This window comes from Leucoraja erinacea, chromosome 14 (assembly GCF_028641065.1).
Source record: "Leucoraja erinacea ecotype New England chromosome 14, Leri_hhj_1, whole genome shotgun sequence".
In the NCBI taxonomy this organism is placed as follows: domain Eukaryota; kingdom Metazoa; phylum Chordata; class Chondrichthyes; order Rajiformes; family Rajidae; genus Leucoraja; species Leucoraja erinaceus.
In genome coordinates, this window is record NC_073390.1 from 19,770,840 (window position 1) to 19,783,586 (window position 12,747).

General features: G+C 42.6%; 1 protein-coding gene across 3 annotated transcripts in view; it reads left to right on the top strand.

Annotated features, from left to right (window-relative positions):
* The window catches only part of rnf13 (ring finger protein 13), a 209,329-nt gene that overhangs the window by 125,078 nt on the left and 71,504 nt on the right, over window positions 1-12,747 (top strand). For all 3 annotated transcript variants that reach the window (XM_055645717.1, XM_055645718.1, XM_055645719.1), the window contains exon 6: window positions 4,577-4,664. In XM_055645717.1, coding sequence (XP_055501692.1) covers window positions 4,577-4,664 — 88 coding nt within the window. The remainder of the gene's footprint in view (window positions 1-4,576; window positions 4,665-12,747) is intronic.

Genomic DNA, 12,747 nt, shown 5'->3' on the forward strand with positions numbered 1-12,747 from the left:
ATTGTACAGCTCTCTTCCCCGACCCTCAAGGAGTTGTTCAGTGTTATCTATTTATATTTTAGGAAACAGATGAAGTATTCACTACTATAAAGAAGGCTTTGTGTTCAGAGTATTAGATCAAGTGGAATCTTTTCGGATACAGGAAGCCTGGTTGCACAGGATATTGCTTCTGCAATTTTTGACATCTATTTCCTGAAAGTTAGACTTCCTCAATGCTTTCAAAAGAAAAAAAGAAGCAACATGGTGCTGAAATTAGCACCAATCCTTTTTAAGTCATCCAAGGCAAAAGAAATGTATGTATTTTTACAGTACGTGTACTGTTATTCTGGTATTAGCTGGTATTAGTAATCAGAACAGAATTATTAGCAATTGCTTGTACATCCCAATTTTAAGTTATTTCCAAGTAATAGCAAACATTTATACTGCACCTTCACAGTTGTTTAGTTTAGAATTTAGAGATACACCATACAGAGATAGAGATACAGTCTTTTTGGTCAACGGAGTTCACATCGGCCACTGATCACCCACTCACATTAGTTCCATGTTATCCCACTTTTTTTACCTATTATTGACACATTGGAGGCAATCTATAGAGGCTAAATATAATCTATAAAACCGCATGCTTTTGGGATGTGGGAGGAAGCCAGAGCACCCATGGAAAACCAACACAGTCGCAGGATGAATGTGCAAACTCCACACAGACAGTATACGAAGATGGGATCAAACCTGGATCTCTGACGCAGTGAGGCAGCAGCTCTAACAGCTGTGCCACCGTGTTACCATTGTGGCTGAAATTCTACTATGAATATTGTACGACCTGCTTTAAATTGAATTATAATCGCTAATCAAAGCTAAGCAATCCTTTGGGGAAATTTTTTTTGTTTTTCAAATTGCATGATAATTCAGTTGATAATTTAGAGGCAGAGAATTGAGGTTTATCTTTTCTCTGGCATTCCAGATATAATGAGTGGACAAAACTTTGCCTGGGCTAGCAGGCCATCAAAACTAGAAGAAACACATTTATATTGCAAATGTAACAGAATTTCTGCTCTGCACCAACACAAACACTTTCTTAGCAGGTAAAAGTTACATTTGGCCAACATTAGATGCCATCTTTACAGTGATGAAGTACTTTCTGCCTTGCTTTGAGGAATGTGGTAGAAAAGAAGTCTCCAGAGAGCACCATTCAGGAAGGACACACAAAAGATTACAGATGCTGGAATCTTGAGCAAAACACAGTGCTGGAGGAACTTAGCAGGTCAGGCAGCATATAGGAAGGGAATAGACAGACGACATTTTGGGTCGGGACTCTTCTTCAGACCTATATGCAGTCTGAAGAATGCAACCCGAAACATTGCCTGTCCATTCCTTCCCCTAATGCTGCCTGACTCCGTGAGTTCCTCCAGGATCTTGTGTTTCGTGCAGAATGGAAATGTAGCTTCATTCAATTGGATTGATGTATACAATCTAGTTCACCTGATTCTTTACTAGTTACAATTTATCAGCTCTACAAATATATACCGTGCACATAATAAAGAAACCCCCCAATAAATAATAGGATTTAGGATTGATTCCTCAATCCCCTTATACTGTAACTAAATTCGGCTTAAAATTGATTACTTGTCCATGACGTTTGCAACCACATGCAAAAAAATTGCAAACTGCATTTATGGACTTTAAAAAAATATCTGCAGCAATAAATATTTAATTTTATAAATGAGGATTATACTCACTTGTGGTCTGGAAGTTTTTTAATTTATCTGACCAGTTGATTGATTCAATGTACAGCTAATGTTCCATTTTTTAAAGAAGGACAGTGGAAATAAGCTGGGTAATGACAGGTTACTGATTCTGGCATCAGTGGTAAGGAAATATTTGGAGAAAACGCTGAGGGACAGGATTCATGTTCATTTGGGAGAACAGCGACGGATTAGGAATGGCCACCATTCCATAAAAGAATTTCATTTTACCTTGGTACATGTGATAATCAAGAACCCTTCAACCATGGTTTTGTGCAGGAAAATACTACCTCACTAATCCTACCTCACTATAGAACATCAGTCTGAAGAAGGATCTCGACCAGAAACAGCACCTATTCCTTGCTCCTTAGATGCTGCCTCACCCGCTGAGTTTCTACAGCTTTGTTGTCTACCTTCACTAATTTGATTAAGTGTTTTGAGGAAGTTACAAAGGAGATTGAAGGCAGGACAGTAGCTATATGTCTACATGGACTTTAGTTTGATAAGGCTCCACATGGTGGGCTGGTCAAGATTGATAAGGTTCTTGAAATCGAAAGTGAGCTGGCTAATTAGATCCAAAATTGACTTGATGATGGAAGGTAGGTGGTAATAATATTTTTCCTATTGGAAGATTGTGACCTGTGGCCTACTGCAGAAATTGGTCTTGGCCCTATAGTGCTTGTGATATGTGTTAACTATTCAGATCAGAATGTAGGAGATATGATTAGCAACCTAGCTGAAAACATAAAAGTTGCTGGTGTTGTGAAGAGGCAGGAAGGTTATTCGGGGCTATGGCAAGATATAGATCGGATAGATAGTTGTGAAGAACATTGGCTGATGGAATTTAATCCTTACAAGTGTGAGTCAATACATTTTAGGAAGTCAAATAGGGGTAAGAATACATGATTAATTGTAATGTACTAAGGAATGTTGAGGAACAAGATAATCTTGGGGACCAAGTCTACAGTTCTCTGAAGATGGCAACATTGATTGATAGTGTAGTAAAGAAGGCAGATGGCTTGCTTGCTTTCATACATTGGGTCATGGGATATAAGAGTTGGTGAGCATGTCGGTTGTGCTTCCCCTGATTCCAGAGAATATAGAACAGTACAGCACAAGAACAAGCTCTTCAGCCCATAGTACCTGTTACCAATTTAAATTCATTCCATCTGCTGCACATGGTCTATATTCCTTAATTCCTTAATATTCCTTAATTCCTTGCCTGCCTGAACAATTTAAACGTTGCCGTCATAATTCAGTCCCACTTGTTACTTGGACTCACTTGCATTAGAAATTAGCTTCAAACTATCCAAGCTATTTGTGAATACATTTGTATGTCTTCCCAATAGCAATCACTTGAGACAGCATTCCTGCAGAACACCTTTTCCATGTTTACCAAAGCTGTCCTTTACCAAATGGACCTTTTTATTTCTAAATGATATATAATCACAAAATTATATTAGTTTCACTTCCTTTTTTAGGTCTGCATTTTTTTTGTACTGGGAGATCGTTCATTGAATTTCATCTGATTTCAGAAATGCAAAATTGGCCCAATTTAAGGTTTTATCAAAACCTCATTCAAATTTGAATCATCATTACCAGTGAGGGCACTTGAGCTCAGAGAATTGCTCCCTGAATGATGAACAACTTCCTCTGGCTCAAATTCCTTCTCAATAAAAATTAAATGTTACTACCAATTAAACAGTATGTCCTGGCATACTCCAGTACCCAGATGCAAAAGTAATCAATCTTCCTCTTACCCATGTTTGCAGCTGCATAAATTGATCCGAGAACTTTATTTCACGGGGATGTGCATCCTTTCTGCAATATCTAGCAAAATCATTCAACTTTCTAGCCATTTAACCCAACTTCGTGGGCAGTTATGACATTAGTTTTCCTACAGAGTTGTTTGTTCCAATTTTTATTCAAAATTCTGTGCTGGCTCTGAAGACACATGCGCACACACACACACACACACACACACACACACACACACACACACACACACACACAGTGTGTAAGAAAGAACTGGAGATGTTGGTTTAACTCGAAGGTAGAAACAAAATACTGGAGTGACTCAGCGGGTGAGGCAGCATCTCTGGAGAGACAGAATGGGCGACGTTTCGGGTCGAGACCCTTCTTCAGACTGAAAAAGGACTCTCCCATTCCGTCTCTCCAGAGATGTTGCCTCGCCCACTGAGTTACTCCAGCATTCTGTGTCTACCAGGAATAAGGTCTGTTTGACGCACTTGCTGTTAAGTGAATTAATTAATCCAAAGAGTTTAACCTAAGATGAAAACACATTTGACATCTCTAACTTCTCACACAGGCTGATGGGAGAAGAAGGCTTAAACTGCAGTATATTATTCGTCATGTATAAATGTAGATATTAGTCATGTATAAACTTTATAGTCTTTGTGGTCAAAAGCACACTGGGTAAAGGAAAGATACAAAAAGACGTGCATTAGGATCCTCAAAAGATACTGTGAGAACTAGGCTCAGACAGAGAGTACAGGGGGGAAGTTGGATAAACTGTTTGCAAGGTAGAAATGCGAATATGAACATTTTCCCATTAATATATTCTTCAGTCCAAAAAGATGAATGCACTAAATTTGGGAGGAAGAATCAATTTGCCTCATGGTAATTGGCTAAGATATTATACTGGACTGAAAACTGTCACGGTGATGAAACAGAATTGCGCTCCCAAATTGGAAAACCTATTGGGAAAGGTCTGAGGAGATAACTTTACAGTGTGAACTTTCGTGATTTGAACTTATTTATACACTAGTGCATTTCTTTGCAGCGCTGAATTTTATACATTTTTTTTTGATTTGCAGTTGATGTTTTTAAACAAATCACCATTCCATCAGTGTTTATTGGGGCAGCATCAGCTAAGTACCTGGAAGAATTCAGCTATTACAGAGGGTAAGTGTTTGCTGAGATTTTTTAAACTTGGCTTAGTCCTTACATAATGGATTTAAAATCACTTAATTAAGGCTTTAAAACTATGAACAAAAATAAACAAAGTTAGTACAGGTGCACAACCTTTTATCCGGAGTTCCAGAAACCGAAAAGCTCCGAAAACCGGCCATTTTTTCCAGATGTCATCTGCGCACCAAAGCTCGCGTTTGGCGCCAAACTTGACCCAAAACGACCCACGGTCAACCCAGGTCTGTACTACTGTAGCGGCTGCCTCCTCCCTGGAGACCGGGAGACGCTTAAACATCTGTAACTCATTGCTTAAATGTTAGTCAGTTAGTTTGGAGGGCTTTTATGTGAAGGGGTAAACTTTAATTCTTAGTCCCCTACCTGGTCGGAGAGGTGGGGAGCGGTCAATGCCTTACTGGGTCGCCGTGCAGTAAGCTCCGCAGCGCTGTGGCCGGTGGGGCTGCGGGCGGCGCCGGTTGTAGCTCCGACCCCGGCAACTCTACCCCTGGCTGCGAGGCGCTCCAAATCCAGCGCGGCCCGCGACCGGACGCCCCAGCTCCGCGAATGTCGGGAGTCGGCGGCGTCGCAGCGCTGGGATACCAGCGGGGAGTGGGCAATGCCTTACCGGGTCGCCGTGCGGCAAGCTCCGGAGCGCTGTGGCCGCCGACACACAACATCGCGGAGCGTCGCTGGATTTGGAGCCGCGCAGCCAGGGGTAGAGTTGCTGGGGTCGGAGCTCCAACCGGTGCCGCCCGCGGCCGGACGGAGCCCCCAGCTCCGCGGCTCCAAATCCAGCGACGCTCCGCGAATGTTGGGAGTCGGCGGCCACAGCGCTCCGGAGCTTGCCGCACGGCGACCCGGTAAGGCATTGCCCGCTCCCCGCTGGTATCCCAGCGCTGCGACGCCGCCGACTCCCGACATTCCCGGAGCTGGGACGTCCGGCCGCGGGCCGCGCCGGATTTGGAGCGCCTCGCAGCCAGGGGTAGAGTTGCCGGGGTCGGAGCTACAACCAGCGCCGCCCGCGGCCGGACGGAGCCCCCAGCTCCGCGAGGTTGGGAGTCGCCGACCAGGTAGGGGACTAAGAATTAAAGTTTCCCCCTTCACCCCTACTCCACCACCACCACATAAAATCCCTCCAAACTAACTGACTAACATTTATGCAATGATTCTCCCGGTCTCCGGGGAGGAGGCAGCTGCTCCAGACTTTTCAAGCCGCCCGCGCTACCTACCTAATCTACGCTAAAAATCTTCCATTCTGAAATCCGAAAATGTCCGAAATCCGACAAGTGTCTGGTCCCAAGGCTTTCGGATAAAAGGTTGTGCACCTGTAGATCTAATTTTGTACCATTTTGGAAAAAAGACATATTCAATGAGCCTCTCTATCTAATTGCAACCAAAATTTCTGCCATATGTGGTTCAATCTTGATGTCCATCATTATGGGTCAAATAATTATGGTTTAAACGTTTTTCCTAATCTGCCTTAGATTGGTGATGGCCACTGACTACTTAAACTTGAATCTCAAAGTTTTGCTTTAATACATCATCCCTTGCTGTCAGTCAGCATAATGGATATTGGTCACAGATTATTAAAGCGATTATAAAAGTGCGGCACAGTGGCGCAGAGGTAGAATTGCTGCCTCATAATGTCAGAGACCCAGGTTCGATCCTGACTACGGGTGCTGTCTATGTGGAGTTGGTATGTTCTCCCTGTGACTGTGTGGGTTTTCTCCAGTGCTTTGGTTTCCTCCCACACTCCAAAGACGTGCAGGTTTTTATGTTAATTGGCTTCTGTAAATTATCCCCAGTGTGTAGGATAGAACTAATGTATAGGTCTCGCTGGTCGGGCGGACGGACCCTGTTTCCATGCTGTATATTTAACCTAAGCTAAGCTAAAATATATATACAGTACAAAATATTATTCTGAACAAGTTATCATTTAACCTGCAGTTAGAATATGAAGTGCTGGAGTAACTCAGTGGGTCAGGCAGCATTTCTGGAGGACATGGATGGATGATGTTTCAGGATCTTGCCCACACCGGCCCACATGTCCCATCTACACTAGTCCCACCTGCCTGTGTTTGGCCCATATCCCTCTAAACCTGTCCTATCCATGTACTTGTCTAAATGTTTCTTAAACATTGCAATAGTACCTGCCTCATCTACCTCCTCTGGCAGCTTGCTCCATACACCTACCACCCTTTGTGTGAAAAAGTTACCCCTCAGATTCCTATTAAATCCTTTCCCCCTCACCTTAAACCTATGTCCTCTGCTTCTCAATTTCCTCCACTCTGGGCAAGACTCTCTGGGCGTCTACCCAATCTATTCCTCTCATGATGTGTACACCTCCGTAAGATCACCCCCCATCCTCCTGTGCTCCAAGGAATAGAGACCCAGCCAGCTCAACCTCTCCCTATCGTTCTGCACCCTTTTCAACTTGACCACATCTTTCCTGTAACTTGCCCAAAAGTGAACACAATACTCTAAATGCGGCCTCACCAACATCTTATACAACTCCCAACTTCTATACTCAATGCTCTGACTGATGAAGGCCAATGTTCCAAAAGCATTTTTGACCTATGATGCCACGTTCAACGAACTATGTACCTGTACTCTCTAGATGCATTTGCTCTACAACACTCCCCAGAGCCCTACTGTTCACTGTGCGGGTTCTGCCCATGTTTGTGCTCCCAAAATCCAACACCTCACATTTCTTTGTATTAAATTCCATCAACCTTTCCTCAGCCCACCTGCCCAACTGATCAAAATCCTGCTACAAACCATCTTCAATTTCCGCAAAACCACTCACGTTTGTGTCATCTGAAAACTTGCTAATCATGCCATTAACATTCTCATCCATTTTCATTCATGCTATCGAGGGAGTGCTGCTTAGGTTCACAAAGTCAATTCCCGGGATGGCGAGACTGCCATATGTTGATAGAATGGAGCAGCTGGGCTTGTATACTCTGGAATTTAGAAGAATGAGAGGGGATCTTATTGAAGCATAAAAGATTATTAAGGAATTGGACACGCTAGAGGCAGGAAACATGTTCCCGATGTTGGGGGAGTCCAGAACTAGGGGCCACAGTTTAAGAATAAGGGGTAGACCATTTAGAACAGAGATGAGGAAAAACTTTTTCACCCAGAGAGTTGTGAATCTGTGGAATTCTCTGCCTGAGAAGCCAGTGGAGGCTAATTCTCTGGATGCTTTCAAGAGAGAGTTAGATAGAGCTTTTAAAATTAGCGGTGTCAGGGGATATGGTGAGCAGGCAGGAATGGGTTACTGATTGTGGTTGATCAGCCATGATCACGGTGAATGATCACGCTGGCTCGATGGGCCGAATAGCCTACTCCTGCACCTATCGTCTATTGTCTATTGTCAAATCATTGATATAGGGTCGGGACACTTCAGTCTGAAGAGGGTCACAACCCAAAACAATGCCTATCAAAATTTGCTGCCTGACCCGCTGAGTTACTCCAGAACTCTCTGTTCCTTGCAAGATTCCAGTATCTACAGTTCCTCATGTCTGCAGTTAGAATATATCCAGTTTAATAACCTTGCTACGAATGATGTTGCTGTAACGAACATGTAAAGAGATACAAATATAGAAATACTGGAAACAGTTTAGAGATAAAGCATTGAGCAGGCCCTTTGGCCCACAGTTCACATTGGACTTTGATCACCTGCTCGCACTAGTTTTACGGTGTCCATCTTTCTCATCCACTCCCTGCGCATTAGAGGCAATTTTACAAGGGCCTGTTAACCTACAAACCAGCACATCTTTGGGATGTGGGCGGAAACCAGAGCACTCTGAAAAAACCCATGTAGTCACAGTGTGAACTCATCAGCAGGTCAGGCAGTATCTGTGGAAATAAACAGTTGAATCAGATCTGAGACTGTTCCTCAGAACTAGGAAAGAAAATAGAAGAGAAGGTGGGATAAGGTAGAACAGGGTATATCTAAGATAGATATAGATTTACTAGAATGTTGCCTGGGTTTCAGCAACTAAGTTACAGAGAAAGGTTGAACAAGTTAGGGCTTTATTCTTTGGAGCACAGAAGGTTAAGGTTTGATAGAGGTTTTTAAAATGATGAGAGGGATAGACAGAGTTGACATGGAAAAGCTTTTCCCACTGAGAGTAGGGAAGATTCAAACAAGGGGACATGACTTGAGAATTAAGGGACTGAAGTTTAGGGGTAACATGAGGGGGAACTTCTTTACTCAGAGAGTGGTGGCTGTGTGGAATGAGCTTCCAGTGAAGGTGGTGGAGGCAGGTTCGTTTTTATCATTTAAAAATAAATTGGATAGTTATATGGACGGGAAGGGAATGGAAGGTTATGGTCTGAGCGCAGGTATATGGGACTAGGGGAGAATATGTGTTCGGCACGGACTAGAAGGGTCGAGATGGCCTGTTTCCGTGCTGTAATTGTTATATGGTTATATTATATATGGTTATAGGGAGAGACGAGGAAATTGCCAACTGTTAAAGTAGAGGAGTGTGTTAAGAATGAAGCCAAGCAGGAACTGGACTAGGTTGATAGAATGAAATCGAGGTAGGGAAAAATAAGTTCAGTTGGGGCAAAATCAGGTTGAAATAATGAGTGTGCTCGTGGACCTTGGACAGAACATGAACCGTGCAGGGTTGTGGTGCTGCAAGGGTGGAAGCTGTGAAGGAAAGCTAATCTTTGAGGGTATGAGGTACTTGGTGAGGGAGACAGATGCTTGCTGGTCAACAGTGGGATCATGATCCAAGGGAGGTATGATGAGGTATCTGAGGCCTGAGGTCGGATTCGGAATGGGAGGGGAAGTTGAAGTGCTGAGCCACCGGGAGATCAGGTTGGTTAATGCGAACTGTGCGGAGGTGTTGGGCGAAGTGATCGCCAAGCCTGCGCTTAGTCTCACCAATGTAGAGCAGTTGACACCTAGAGCAGCGGATGCAATAGATAAGGTTGATCACAATAGATCACCAAACCGCAACAGTGACACTCGTTCAGCAGGTCTGATAGCAGAGGTCCGGGGACTTGGGATTTATTGTTTTTTGTATGGAAAAGATTCACTAATGTGGATTTGGATCCAAGATTATAGTCAATGGAGAAAAAGAGAAAAAAATAGAGAAACTGAGCACATAAAACAGAGTGAATTAATATTCTGAGGAAGATAAATAAAGAAAAAACATGCTCATTCAGTCACTAGAGGGCACAAACCTAAGAGCTGCACAGATTTTTTTACAGTTAGGAGATGAAAAATGTTGATGACGGCAGAAAAGTTAATTTTAACACAATTGTAAATAGTTTTAAATGACTAAAATATATGGCACACTTGTAAAGGCCAAAGGAATGAACTGAATAGCTTTTTAGGGAACCGTAACCAAACTCTGCTGTAAGGCAAACTCTGCTGTAAAATGCTGTGCTTCTTTCTGTACAACAGTCACACAATTGTAGAATTATTTTTGGTTGGAGACAAAGGATTCCTGCCAAAACAAACAGCAAAATGAATAAAATGTTGCACCCTGACACAGTTTTGCACCCTCCCCCCCCCCCCCCCCCCCCCAACTTTTTTTTTACCTTCACCTTGTCTTTTGTTTCTCTCCTGCCCCATGCCACTTTAAAAGTGTATTGACATGAAACGTTAACTGGGTTTAACTCTGATGCCTACCCTGAGTATTTCCACCATTCTGTTTTGAAGATTTTTAATTTGCAGAAAATTATTTTTATTTATCATCAAAATAAAATGGAGATCATGTGAGGAAATGCAGTTTGCTTTGAATTGGGGATAAGCTTGGCTCCGGTATTAAAATGTGGCTCAAAGCTTGCAATGGCCAATCTGACCCTGACCTGACTACAGTTAGAGCCTGTTGGGTAACCTGGCTCGAGAATATAGTGGTGAGGCTCAGTGTCAGTAGTATCCAGTCTACTTGAGGATTTAATTTCCAATATTTCTTCGGTTATATGGTCGTGAGTAGTCGCCCAGAGAGTCGTACCTTTTTCTGGTCGCTGTTGGATTTTCACCATTCTGAAATTTTTCGGTGACCTGTTGCAACTATGATGGGTGTGGGCAGTCTCCGAAAAAAATTGCGTAAGTGGGACAGGCCCTTTATGTGCTCTGGTGTGAGGCCTTAATCTTCAAATCCCCTTTTCCTCAAATGACAAAACCAATGTTTGTACCCTGAAGATGGTGAATTTCATCTGCAATGTCTTCACTGAGAAATAATTCCTGACATATAGGCATAGGTCCATGTTTTTGAGGATTACTCTGTAAGCCAATTGTTTCATTTACACCAGTTATTGGAATGACAATGAATCAGCTTAGTCTCCGAACATGCGTAAAAGCAATGCTGACTGCTGCATCTCAATGTACTGAGGTCGGTGTGACCGTTCCGGATTGGCATCGACCAAAGCTGAACAATTTCCCCATCAGCAGTGTAGATTAGTTCCACTCCAGCGGGAAACTGGTTAGAGTTGAAATACACCTCAAACTTGAAATTTTACAGAGGAGCACAGTAACCTACAGAATGTTGTGTATATTTAAATTCATTTGTATAAGGTTCAAGCTTCAGATTGCCAAAAGGCCAATTTGCACATTCCCATTTTTTTTGCATAAAAAATAATTAATACATGGAATTTTAACTTTTCTGAAAGCTTTTGTAAAGCATTTCCTAAATAATGTAATTGAGGAACTCCCCTGATGCAAAGGCTGAAACTGGCTAACGACTTTAAAATCCTAAACATGAATCTAAAGGAAGACCATTTTCTTTGGGATATCAAATATTTTCACAATTAAGGGAGGCACGGTCTCAGTGTAAAGGGATAAAGGCGACTAGGACTTTTTTTATGAAAAGTGAGTCGAGATTTTTTTGGAATTCTGTAGCCAGAGTATATTGAGTGTATCTCAAGTTTGCAGACAACACAATCCCGATTGGACTGATCCAGGATGGGGAGGAATCTGCGTACAGACAGGAAGTGACATAGCTGGCGTCCTGGTGCCTTTGTAACAACCTGGAGCTCAATTTTCTTAAGACAGTGGAATTGATAGTAGACTTTAGGAGAGCTCCCCCCACTCACCATCAACAACACCACAGTCACATCTGTGGAGTCTTTTAAGTTCCTTGGAACCAACATCTCCAAGGACCTGCATTGGGGGGCCACCATTGACTCCACAGTCAAAAAGGCCCAAAAGAGGATGTACTTCCTGCGGCAGCTGAGGAAGCACAATCTGCCAGAGGCAATGATGGTCCAATTCTATACGGCCATCGTAGAGTCTGTCCTCACCTTCTCCATCATGGTCTGGTTTGGCTCAGCCACCAAGCATGACATGCGGAGGCTGCAGCGAATCGTCCGATCAGCTGAGAAGGTTGTTGGCTGCAACTTTCCCCCCATTGACGAACTGTACACTGAAAGGGCCAGGAAGCGAGCGGGCAAGATCATCTCTGACCCCCTTCACCCTGGCCACAAACTCTTTGAAGCACTTCCTTCTGGCAGGTGACTCCGGACTGTCAAAGCCGCTACAGCCAGACATAAAAACAGCTTTTTTCCACGAATTGTAGCTCTAAATAACCAAAAGTCTGTTGCCTCATTTTTCTCTGGTATTTTATTTCATTCACATGTTTAAACTGTAATGTTTTATTATTCATGTTTAATGTTTTATGTGTCATTCTTAATTGTTACTGTATGTTGTGTTGTTACTTGCGAGCGGAGCGCCAAGTCAAATTCTAAGGCCAATAAACTTATACATTCATTCATTCATTCAATTCATTCATTCATTCATTCAATCATTCATTCATACATTCAATCATTCATCATTCATTCATTCATTGTTTAATCATTGGGTAGGTTCAAGTCAGAGATCAACAGACTTGGACACAAAGGAAATCAAGGATAGGGTATGAGATGGGAATGTAAACAAGGCATTCATTAACCATTATAATCTTATTAAGAGGTGTTGCAGATTTGGGTGGAAATTTGGCCTACCACTGCTTTATGTATATCTACTTTTAACTTATTTTTTAAAGTTAAAAGAACAATTTTAGATTGTGTAAGAATGAACTGCAGATGCTGGTTTAAATCGAAGATGGACACAAAAAGC